Below are 13,084 nucleotides of genomic sequence, written 5' to 3' on the forward strand. Positions count from 1 at the left end.
ACAATACTGACCTTGATGGACCGATGGTCTGATTCAGTATAAGGCAGCTTCATGTGAGCTCCTCTGGCAAAAAGTGGCTAGCAGTACAAAAACTCTTAGCACCAAGCACCAGAGTGATTGGCATGGCACAGTTAGATGGATAAGAAACTGAGCACCCCTGCTGGATCAAACCAAGGCTCCATGTAAACCTGCATCTTCTTTCATACACTGGCCAACCAGATGTCCCTAGAAGGCCTATCCACAAGCCTTCCCTCTGCTGCTGCCTCCCACCTCTGACATTTAGAGTGTCATTGCCTCCATATAGTCCACCATCTCAGCTAATAGCCTGTTCTCTCTGAATCTTCTGAACAATCATTGCAACCTGGAGCAGTGAGTTCCTCAGGTTCATTACTCATTGTCTGAAGAACTTCCTTTTGCCTTCTGAGCCTATTGCCTGTCACCTCTGTTAAGTGGCCCTGAGTTCTAGTACTGGGGAGGAGAGAGAGAAACAGTTCTCTCTATCCACTTCCTCCAGATGTTTAAAAACATCTGGCAGACTTCTGGGTCACCATTAGGAGGCTGTTTCCAGCCAACTCAGCTGTATAATCAGGGCTTTTTTTCTGGGAAAAGAGGTGGTGGAACTCAGTGGGTTGTCAGCACCGGGGGCAACTCCTGGTGGGAGGTGATGCCCCTGGTACCACATGCGCGCGTGCAAAGTGCACGCATGCTCCCAGGACCACACAATGATGTCACTTTGGGTCAGCTAGAACAAGGGGGGAGTTTTTTTAAGTTTATATCACCTTTGGCGAAAATGGTCACATGGCTGGTGGCCCCACCCCTGATCTCCAGACAGAGGGGAGTTTAGATTGCCTGCCACATCGCGGCACAGAGGGCAATCTAAACTCTCTGTCTGGAGATCTGGGGGCGGGGCCACCGGCCATGTGACCATTTCTAAGAGGTGCCGGAACTCCATTCCACCGTGTTCCAGCTGAAAAAAAGCTCTGAACCAAATAGTGTCAACATAATGAAGATATGGGACACAATCAGTAAGAAGGCGGATCATCAGACCAAAAGGTCCATTGAATCCAACATAATCTTTCCAACAGTGGTCAAGACCAACAATTATAAGAAGACCACAGGCAAGGAATGAAGGCCTTCAATGTCCCTGGCATCTGATATTCAGAAGTAGACTGCCACTGAATATGGAAACTCTATATCATTAGTAAGAACACATTAGAGGAGCCCTCCTGGATCAGATTGAAAGTCTGTCACTCTAGTCCAGCGTCTTATGCCCAACAATGGCCCAACAGCTGTCTCTAAAAAGGAAGGGGAATCCACTGGAAAATATTCTATTAAAATACACATTACACTTCGATGGGATTTGCACAAGAACAATAGCTGCAGATCCCACTTGTTAATGTACGTTTTGCAAACAATTAGAAGATATTCTGAATGCCAAGATCAAGTCATTAAAAAAACCTGGAACCAGAAAAATACACAGATTTATGCACTGCAACGTTAGAAGTCTTGTATACTTCCACATGCCATATTTCATCCATGAAGGAGTCAAACCATTTTATGCAAAGTTCAGGGGACTTGGTTAACATAAACTTTTAAAAAATCTTTTGATGATTCTCTTAATATGAAATAATCTCTCCATTTTTTCCCTTCTCATAACCAAAACAGTTAAACATGAGAAAGATAGCAAGCACATTTTAAAGAAGTTTCCACTTTATAAATCATGCGCTCTTGGCAACAACAGCATTCTTGTTTCAGCACTGAGTCCGTGCGGCTTTTTTCAACATCTCCAACAGATCGAGTCTATGAGGGAGTCAGGAGCCTCGTAAGTAAATGCTCACAATAAATTCTAGGAAATTTATAGAGCTGGACTTCAGCTGTGTCTTATAGACCTAGAAAGGGAAGAATAACATGGGGGTTTTTAGCCATTACTATTTGGCCAATGGCTACTGGGGAAAGTAATTCAAGCCATCACAAACCCTCTCTTCTATCACAAGGTTTAGAATCAAACAAGAAATTGCCCATGACGTTATTTTGCCAAGCTCAAAACAAGAAGAGCCACTGTAAAACATACACCTACAGAGACACATTTAGAGAGAACTTTGGACTTCCTCCCCAAGTGAATTTCAGAAGAAGCCAAAAAAAAAAATTCTGGGTAAGGCTTGCAAAAAAATTTTTAACTAGGGGGTGTGTGGGGGGAGGAAAGAGAGAAAGAGACAGAGAGACAGAGAGCAACTGTTCAAAGAAATACAGCTGGACAGCTATCTCCATCTTCTGTCACCTACAGACATTTCAAAGGATGAACAGGTATGAACAAGGTAGGATACCAAATTTCACAAGCTTGCTGGTTCCAAACAAGAAAAAAGAGCCCATTAATATTCTTTATGTTCGCCCCAGCTTGTTTCTTAAAACTGAATCGCCCCTAAAAATCAGTGCATTTCTCAATATTATACATAAGCAAAAATGTCATGAAAGAATCAAGAGACAGAAAATGTGGTTGGCCAAATTGTAAGACAATGATTACCCATGGAATCAAAACCAAACGTTCTCTGCCTTTACAGGTTGCACTCGTTGCCCATCGTTCCCCAATTTAAAAGCGAAGAGGTCTTTCATTATTAATATCTAGTAGAAAAATACAATTGTCTCACAGTATAGCCCTCTGCAGACCTTATATTCACACAAACTGGGAGCCTGCCAGCTGCTCATATGAAGACAGCAGAGTGTCCGCAATTCACTCAAAATGTGTGATTGCTGTGTTGTGAGAACGGGACAATTCATGGATGTTCCATGCATGTTCTGCCTCTTTTTCTATGTACAGAGGCGATATGGTCACAGAAAACCCACACATTCACATAATACAGAGATCATGCGTATTGGCACTCCCTATATATGCAGTAGAAAAGAGCAAGAGTCCTATAAGAGCAGCACCTATAAGACTAACGAAATTTGTGGTAGGGTATGAGCTTTTGTGAATCACAGCTCACTTCTACAGATACCAATCAACCAATCAATCAATCAATCAATACCTTTATTGGCATAAAAACAGTGATAATCTACAATCAAAGATAAACACAAAAAAACCTAATAATGAATAAAAACAAGAGCATAAAACAGTCAAATAAAATAATGGCCAATGATAAAAATGAATGACTGACCAACAGTTAAGACACAATAGTGTGCTTGGACTTAATTTTGTAAGTTTCTGCTAAAACTTTTGCAACATGTGTAGTAATTTGGGGATTAACATCTTCCAGAAGATAAATTAAGGGTTTCCCTTTGGTAAGAGCACTGTGCTGAAGAAATTCAATCAAGAATTGTTTCTGTTGTGAGCAGGGCTTTTCTTCTGGGAAAAGAGGTGGTGGAACTCAGTGGGTTGCCAGCACAGGGGGCAACTCTTGGCGAGAGGTGGTGCCCCTGGTACCACATGTGCGCGCGCAAAGTGCTCACATGCTCCCAAGGTCAATGATGTCACTTTGGGTCAGCTGGAACAAGGGGGGAGTTTTTAAAAGTTTAAATCGCCCTCGGCAAAAATGGTCACATGGCCGGTGGCCCCGCCCTCTGATCTCCAGACAGAGGGGAGTTTAGATTGCCCTCTGTCTGGAGATCAGGGGGCGGGGACACCAGCCATGTGACCATTTTCAAGAGGTTCTGGAACTCCGTTCCACTGCGTTCCAGCTGAAAAAAAACCCTGGTTGTGAAGCAAGGAGAGGACACTCTAGAATAATATGAGACAACGAATCAAGAACTCCTAATTCACATGAGTCTTCAGATACCAAGAAGTGAGCTCTGTGACTCATGAATGCTCATACCCTACCACAAATTTCGTTAGTCTTCTAGGTGCTGCTGGACTCTTGCTCTTTTCTACTGCTACAGACAAACTAACACATCTTGATCTTCCTATAAGTGCAGTTTGTGAGCTTCCAGTTCACGTGAACATAACTTCTGTAGAGGGCCTTATGTTATTAACAGCACAAAATATACCTCAACAGCTGTGGGCCATGCACTGCAGGGGGCCTTACAGCCAGTGTGAGTTAATTCTATTGACAAGGAAAAACTCTGCATCAGAATCTCGCTCCCTTAAAAAGCTAACTCTCAGAAGGAAGAGGAACCCATAGAATGACCACTACAGCAATCCACTCTAAGCAATTGAAAAACACACACACATAGGGCTTTTTTTCAGCTGGAACGCGGTGGAACGGAGTTCCAGAACCTCTTGAAAATGGACACATGGCTGGTGGCCCCGCCCCCTGATCTCCAGACAGAGGGGAGTTTAGATTGCCCTCCATGCCACTCGGCAGCACGGAGGGCAATCTAAACTCCCCTCTGTCTGGAGATCAGGGGGTGGGGCCACCAGCCATGTGACCATTTTCGCCAAGGGCGATTTAAACTTTTAAAAACTCCCCCCATGTTCCAGCTGTCCCAAAGTGATGTCATTGGCCCTGGGAGCATGCGTGCACTTTGCGCGCGCACATGTGGTACCAGGGGCACCACCTCCCGTCAAGAGTTGCCCCCTGTGCTGGCAACCCACTGAGTTCCACCACCTCTTTTCCCAGAAAAAAGCCCCGCACACACATATATGCCCAACAAAGACAAAAATACGGAGAACGGGTTTATTAGAGACAAATACCAGAACGCAGGATCTAGCAACATGTATCTGCTCAAGGCCCACTTGTCTTTTTTTGTTAGTTCTCACTCAGACAATACACAAAACATACTGAATCATTCAAAAGGGCTTTTTACTCAGATAGGAGGGATGTATTGTAGGGAGGGGGTCTCAAAGAGATGCTTCACTAATGAGTCAGGGACCATAGACTTCACCACTATGTTGCCTTATATTGCTTTAAGCATGTGCTCCTTTGTACTACCTGTTGCTTTAAGTATGACCCTACTGGATAGTTCTGCGTTGGTTAATGTCAGTCCTACAATTGCTTGTCCTCTGTGTCAACATTTCTTCAACTCTGCATTAGGTTTTTGCTAATGTGATATCTTTGTAAAGTTGCATTTATTTTCCCTATGGCATTGTTTATGGAATATCCTTGATATAACTAATAAAATAATAAAAATAATAAAAAACAACCAGCCACTGTTTCTTCCAGTGGAGAAAGGACCTGGTGGGGCCTTGAATTATCACAGAATTACAACTGATCTGCAGACTAAAGAGATTCGTTCCCATTGAGATAAATGGTTGTTCTAGAGGATGGACTCTATGGCATCCTAGGGTTACCAGCTCTGGGTTGGGAAATTCCTGGAGATTTGGAGGTGGAGCTTGGAGAGGGTGGAGCTTTGGAAAGGGAGGGGCCTTATCTGGGAGTCCACCCTCCAAAGCAGCCATTTTCTCCAGGAGAACTGATCTCTATCAACTGGAGATCAGTTGTAATTCCGGGAGATCTCCAGCCACCACCTGGAGGCTGGCAACCCTAGGCATCACATACCTGCTGAGCTTTCACCATCTGCCAAACTCTGCCTTCCCCAGCCTCCACCTGTCAGTCCTTGGCAGACAGATCCCCAAGTCCCTCACAGCAAGCACTCAGGTGCATTGGTTGAAGTAACTTTTATTAGAGATCTATGCAGTCCAAGTGATCTATACGAATACATTGGTAGAAGTGACTATGCAAACAGGGATAGTGTTAGTCATAGGTAAACTTCCCGCCCTTTGGGTCTGTTAACATTCTGGTGCGAAAACCCCAAAGAGTTACATGGGAACTGATTAGTTTAGGCTAGACAGAGTACAGAATGAAATCATCTCAGTCTCTGAGAAAAGATACATTCCTCGCTGCCCGCAGCTTGCATCCAAGGACACTTGCTACAGAAGTGAGATAACAGATAACAGACAACCTTCAACAGATAACAGACAACCCCCGCTGGCCCAGTACATTTCATGTTAGCAGTTTACACACCCTCAGATGACCAACACCGTGTACAGAATACAACCTCAGCAAACATTTATGATCAGCACAAAATGCAAAACACGTTAATGGCAGGTATGCAGGCAGGCATACATGACGCTACCTCCAAATCTCCAGGAATTTCTCAACCCAAAGTTAGCAATCCTACCAGCAACCATTTTGTACCTTATTGCTAGCAGTCCAAAACGGACACTTTGTGGCTCTTCTGCCCCCTCTTATTTGGAAAACTACCTGACCGGGGCAGCGTATGGACCTCTCCCCTCCTCCATTTCACCTTCCCAAGTACAACCTTATGAGGTCGTTTCAGCCAGGAGAGACCACAGTGCGAAGGATGGAAGCGAAGGAATTTGAACACAAGTCTTCCCAACTGCAGTATCTAACAGCTGCATCCCACTAATTGTGTGGGCACAGAAGTGGCAGTCTTTACTTTAGCTAACTAGAGATTTACAAAGTGAAGTCCATTACCCAGGCAGGAGGGGGCAACTCTAGAATAGCATGTTTTAACCAGAAGTTAGTAGCCTGACTTGGGACCCAGCTAAAAATACAGAAGAGTCAGTCACTACTAGAGCAGGTAAAAATTTACACATCCTACAATGACAACGGCATAAAACTGGAACCAAAGTGTTCTAGGAACTGTTGTACAGGGGAAGCACATCTAAGGGACACTACGTAAGAAAAAAAAATCCATATTTATGATGCAGGAATTACACCGAGGTAAAAGATTTTTGTTTCATCCTCTAATCTCTGTAGATACCATTTCACAAAAGCCTGAAGGAGCAGGTGTTAACAGAAACCCTGGAGAAAGGATGGGGAACAAACGGATTTTAAACTCACCTTCCAGCTTTCGTGATGATCATCTCTGTACCAGCTTCGTGAAATTTCTTCCATAGTTCTTTCTCGTGCAGGTACACTTTGATATTCTCAATAGTCTTTGAGAAAAGAATTTTTTAAAATAAATAAAATTAGAAAGCCACGTAAGCATGGTTTGAAAAAACTCATGGTAACAGGCTAGAGTGAACTTTCCACTCTGCATTGCCAACAGTAAAGAGAAGTAGCCAGGTTGGTTTTAAATGAAGACCAAAAGCCTGAATTATTGGCCAGTTAATTTCCATTAATATGAGATGTCCTTGCCTTCCTTTTCTGCTCTCTCTCTAGCTCTCCCCTTGACTCACTGCCTCTTCTTCTGTAGCATGGGAGCAGCTCACCCAGTAGCAGACAAAAACTATCTGCCCTCCCTCCCTTTCTGTGACATCAGGGCAGTTCAGCCAATCATCGCCAGAGGCTTTGCCAGTACAAAAAACCGCACTACTTTACAACCTAACTTCCAAAAGTGTGTCACATGTACAGTTTTAGCAGGAAGGATTTTGCTGAGAGTATTTCAGATTTGTGTTGATCCAGCTTGCCTGTGCAATAAAGTTGGAATGTGTGCATGCTTTTTACATTATATCGTACTGAATGGCAACATTCTTTTCCCCCAAGAGAGCCGGGAGTGGCCTCAGCACCTGGTAATCCTAGTGCGTGCACACCTACAAGGCAGTAGGTGTTTTACTGCCGTTCTGTTCCTCCTACTTGGTATTTTTAAGGGTAGGACACTGTACGTGCACTGCATATCTTACAATGCCAGGAATTCATCACACTGTATGTAGCACACCAACCATAGTCAGTCTGTATCTGGGCTAGCTCACCAGGAACACTAGGAGGGAATAATCAGGGCCAGCGCGCCCATTGAGGCCAGGTAGGCAGTGGCCTCAGACGCGGGGTGCCGGAGGGAGTGCCGGAGGAGGCGCAGGGGGCAGGAGCGTGCGTCACAGAGCAGCAGCCTCCTATCCCTCCTGCGCCGCCGCCACTGCCAGCACACGTCCCCGGCCGGGCACAGCCGCCGCGGGCAGGCATCTGCGGTGGCCCAGGCAACCGCGCACCGTCACAGCTGCCCGCCGCAGTGATCGGGCTGGCAGCGGGGCGTGCGCTCCCGTGATGACATCACGCATGACGTCATCATGCAGGCCAGTGCGTGCGCGCTTGTGCGCACGTGCAGGGGGTGCCCAGCCGGCCGGCCACAAGCACCGAAGACCATTGTGCCGCACCTGGGAATAATCAAGTGCTACCTTAAGCCAAATGAGATCCGTGGTCTATCTAGCACACCTGAGGGTTAACGGCTCTCCACCAGAGATCTTTCCTAACCCTGCTATCTAAGGTCCCAGAGCTTTGGATTTCCTACATGCAAGGCATTGTGGAGAAGGGAGAGGTTTTGTGGACATTCCTTCTGTGATGAAAAACTAGACTGGTTGCTTTCTTCTCTCTCTTTCTCTCCTCCAGCCACATTTCTAAAACCTATTTTTTTGAAAAAGTCCTCAGTGCAACCTGACTGTTTAAGACATCAAAATATCTTACAACCATTTTTCTTTAAATGGAGACAAAGAATCTTATGCTATCTGGCTTTAATGTGGGTAATCTGATCCAATTAGTACAGGAGTGGGCAGAGTGAAACAACCAAGGCACAGAACTGTACTGGCTGCACTGATGAATACAAATCCCGTGGGCCGGATGGTGTGCACCAAAGAGTGCTCAAAGAACTTTCTAGAGAACTTGCAGAGCCTCTGTCCATCATCTTCAAGGCCTCCTGGAGGTCTGGGGATGTGCCACAAGATTGGAGAAGAGCGAATGTTATCCCAATCTTTAAAAAAGGGAAGAAGGATGACCCGGGAAATTACAGGCCAGCAGTCTGACTTCTGTTGCTGGGAAGATATTAGAGCAGATTTTAAAGGGATTAATCTGTAAGCATCTAAAAGACCACTTAGTGATCCGGGGAAGTCAACATGGTTTTGTCCCCAACAGATCTTGTCAGACCAACCTGGTTTCCTTCTTTGATCGAGTGACGAGCTTACTAGATCGTGGGAACTCTATCGACGAGAGTTGTAAGATAGAGTTAAAATTCAACAAGACCTGAATACTCTGGAGAAGTGGGTGGCTGTGAACAGGATGCCATTCAACATAGATAAGTGCACAGTATTACATCTGGGCCACAAAAATGTGAAGCACAAATACAGGATGGGGGAAACACTTCTGGGTAGTAGTGTATGCAAAAGAGATCTTGGGGTAAGAGTGGACTGTAAACTAAATATGAGCAGTCATTGTGATGCGGCGGCAAGAAAGGCAAACTCAGTCTTGGGTTGTATCAAAAGGGCCATTGTATCAAAATCACAGAAGGTCATAGTCCCTCCCTATACTGCCTTGGTCTGGCCGCACCTGGAGTACTGTGTGCAGTTCTGGAGGCCTCACTTCAAAAAGGATGTGGACAAAATTGAGAGGGTGCAGAAGAGAGCGATGAGAATGATCAGGGGTCTGGAGACAGAGCCCTACGAGGAAAGGCTGAGGGCTTTGGGAATGTTCAGTTTGGAGAAGAGGAAATTGAAGGGGGACGTGATTGCGCTCTTTAAATATTTGAAAGGCTGTCATTTGGAGGAGGGCAGGGAGCTGTTCTAGTTGGCAGCAGAGGATAGGACCCAAAGCAACGGGCTAAAACTACATGCACAAAGGTACCTGCTGGATATTAGGAAAAACTTTTTCCCGGTCAGAGTAGTTCAAAGGTGGAATCAGCTGCCTAGGGAGGTGGTGAGCTCCCCTTCACTGGCAGTTTTCAAGAAGAGGCTAGACAAATATTTGTCATGGATGCTTTAGGCTCATCCTGCATTGGGCAGGGAGTTGGACTAGAAGGTCTGTATGGCCCCTTCCAACTCTGTGATTCTTTGATTCTGTAAATCCTGTTATAAACCAGCATTTACATGGCATTCACACATACATCTAGCTAAGCTTGAGCACATGCATTTGGTAGCTAGGAGCTCCTCATGACTTGCATAGGGTGATCCTCACACAGAGTCAGTTCATGCAACAAAATACATTTCTAGCACGTGGACTATTGTTTTAAGAACAGAATGCAGTGTTTGAATGTTACAGTGCTCTGATGTTTTTTAAATTACATTTGCATATTTAGAAGAACCACTTCAGTGGGGAGGAAAAAGCACATTTAAATGAAGTATCGCAAGAAATAAACATGCATTCAACGTTGTTAACAAGGACACTTAGCATGTGTAAAACAAATGTCCACACGTTATCTCCGCATTCTTGACAACTGCCGAATGAGCTAGACTGGTGTGGTTACAGTGGGGTCTCCAACTCACTGCTAACCAGCTGGTTCAAGCAGATTTAAGTTAGCTGATTAAATTGGTTGAAGGAAAGACAAATTCCTCCTTAGTTAGCTGCCTCTTTAAAAAAAAAAACCTGTGTTCCTGTTTAATGGCCAATGTATTTAATTTTGAGATCAATTTGCTTAGACTTGCCTGATATCCACCCCGCCCCCCCTTCCTACTAGCAATCTATCTTTGCTTTCCCCCTTCCCTGCTCTGCTATTGTTGCAAACAGAAGTCAATTGAGCTTCAAGCCCTGGGGCATAATTGCTAGTCCTTAATGCATGTTGAGTTTATATAAGTTTTTTTTAAAAATGGTTTTAACTGCGAGCACACTCAACTTCACATCTCAGCTTCCTTATTATACAACAAGTTATAATTCTGATATGGTAAAAGTTGTCAGCACTTTTTTTTTAAAAAAAGCACACTAAATAAAGTTAGTCACTCAGGAAACATAGCAGAATGGCAAAGTAAATTACATTCTTCTCTTTTTTTGGCCTAAGTGTGTCTAATTGTGTTTAATTATTGTATAAAAATCACAGTGTGTGTGTCTTTTTAAAACAAATCACATTGCAATTAAATAAGACGGCATATAAAACTACAATAATTAGGTTCCTCTAGCAGTGAGTGAACAAACCACATGATTATTTTTTTTAAAAAAAAGGAAAGGAGGTACAGGATTTAAGTCAATAATTGCCAGATTTGTAACAGCCAGTCTTCCAAATTAAAATTAAAGACCAAAAGTTTTGTTAAAAGACAATACAAGAGCCCACACCTGTGTTTGCGTGCTAGTCACTAGTCTGGATGTATTTGCTGATTGGACTCATGCAGAGATACACTATGAAGTGTCCTCATTTAAAAAGCTGCAGGCTCCCAGAATGCCAGAATTGGTATTTCAGTATCTCTTCACTGAATTGCCCAATCAAACCCAGTCCTAAGAGACGGCGGAATTACCTGTCCCCAGTGAAAGATGATTGGAATGTGGCAGTAGAGAGTGCCATCAAGTCATAGCTGACTCGTGGCAACCCCTTGCAGGGTTTTCATGGCAACAGACTAACAGAGGTTGTTTGTCATTGCCTGCCTGTGCAGTAGTGACTGAGGCAGAGACACAGAGGACAGCCTCACCTGAAAATTATGAGGCACACCTTCCGTGAGAATGATTGAGTAATTGAAAAACACTCCTGAGCAGAAATGGGACAAAGTTAGCCATCCCTCCTTGAAGGCCGTTGTAAGGGGGGCACTGCCAAAGTAACAAATCATGCAGAGAAATATTGGTCAGCCTCTTCTGAGGAAGTGTACTTTGGGCTCATATGAACATTCAGTTTATTTCCTTAGGCAAACAAGTTTTAGGAATTGCTGTTTTCAGGAGGAAAAACTAAAGATGTTTGCAATCAAAGATGAGGAGTTTTTTTAATTAAGTCTCCAGGGATTTCTTTGTTGAAAAGAGTTACTTGTTATTTATTTAGCAAAGCAGTCTGATCAGAAGAACAAACTTTAAAACAGAGGACTGTAAAACAAGAAATCTTTTCTAATCCAAACTGGGCGTGGGGGTAACAAAAGAGGCTGGGGGGGGCGGGGAATCCCCAGAACTCTCAGTGTGAAGATTGCAAGCAGTAACAGGGGGGGTAGGGGCTCAAACTAAGTAGATCCTCAATCTAAACCTTGCCATTTGAAGAAAGGATGGTAACTTCTTTATTTCTTTTTTCAGACAGTGGTTTATGGATTGCTCGGACTTCCTAGTTAGGTACAAGAAAATTTCACTTTAAAAGATCCATAGGAATTTGCAATAGACCAAAAGTTCACCAGACTCTGACTGATGCCTCAAGGAAGTTTTATAAGCAGGGTCCCACCATTTGGCACTTGGGGTATACTGCCTTCGTACATGGAGGTTCCATTTACTTATCATTGGTGATAGCCATTGGTAATCAAATCCTTTTTTTAAAGGCCATCTGAGCTAAGATACTCCAGTGCCCACTTGCAAAACCTCCCCCCTCGTTAAAAATGATTAACTCAACATGGTTTTCATTTCTTGAAGTTTCTAATGACCTTTTATCTTGATAGAAAGCCTTCCTTTTTGTGGCCAGGCTTAAGTCTTCTTTGAGTACAAGACAGCTGACTATTGAAGCATTGTGTAAAGGTAAAGGTAGTCCCCTGTGCAAGCACCGAGTCATTACTGACCCATGAGGGGACATCACATCACAACGTTTTCTTGGCAGATTTTTGTTACGGGGTGGTTTGCCATTGCCTTCCCCAGTCATCTGCACTTTACCCCCAGGAAACTGGGTACTCATTTTACCAACCTCAGAACCCGGCTTCCGCCAGGATCGAACTCAGGTGATGAGCAGAGCTTGGGCTGCAGTACTGCAGCTTACCACTCTGCGCCATGGGGCTATTGAAGCATTGTGTAGCATAGGGAAAATTAAAATCACAAACCATTTTAAATCAGCTGGAAAAAGGGTGGGGGGAAGCAATGCTTTTCACACTGATCTTAAGCATGCTTACTGAGAAAAATGCCCTTACTACCTAATATCTGTGCTTAAGACCCAATTTAACTTTTTATTCAGCATACCTGGTGTGGATGCTGCTGGATTTGGGGAGTTTTGTGGTGATGTAGTGATTCTTTTCAGGTATATAGTTACTAAATTCTGGCACGTCAGTAAGTCTTGCATATGAATTCTTAATATCTAAAAAGTACCTTGCTGGGAATTCTTTTAAGAAGTGAAATTCGAAAAGATTCGGAACTTAAAAGAAGCCTGATTTTGGAAACGGAAATTGAATTGTAGCCAGACTCCAGACTTTGGGATTTGTGCAGAAATGGGCTCTGCTTAGAAGCAAGATGAGTCATGGAATAAGAGAACAACATTAAGCAAGAGAAGGCCAAAATCCTGGCATTTCAAGGAGCCTGAGGGAGATACTGCCCTTAGGAAATGGATTTTAAGGTGCTGCCATTCTGTAATCCTGTGAGCCTTGCTCTGAGCACCAAATCAAACATGAGTA

At 43.9% G+C, this 13,084-nt stretch overlaps 1 protein-coding gene across 1 annotated transcript in view; it reads right to left on the bottom strand.

The window, feature by feature from the left end:
- The window catches only part of TBX4 (T-box transcription factor 4), a 105,511-nt gene that overhangs the window by 65,621 nt on the left and 26,806 nt on the right, over positions 1 to 13,084 (bottom strand). The window contains exon 3 of the mRNA XM_055001633.1: positions 6,738 to 6,832. Coding sequence (XP_054857608.1) covers positions 6,738 to 6,832 — 95 coding nt within the window. The remainder of the gene's footprint in view (positions 1 to 6,737; positions 6,833 to 13,084) is intronic.

Source organism: Eublepharis macularius, chromosome 17 (assembly GCF_028583425.1).
Source record: "Eublepharis macularius isolate TG4126 chromosome 17, MPM_Emac_v1.0, whole genome shotgun sequence".
Lineage (NCBI taxonomy): Eukaryota > Metazoa > Chordata > Lepidosauria > Squamata > Eublepharidae > Eublepharis > Eublepharis macularius.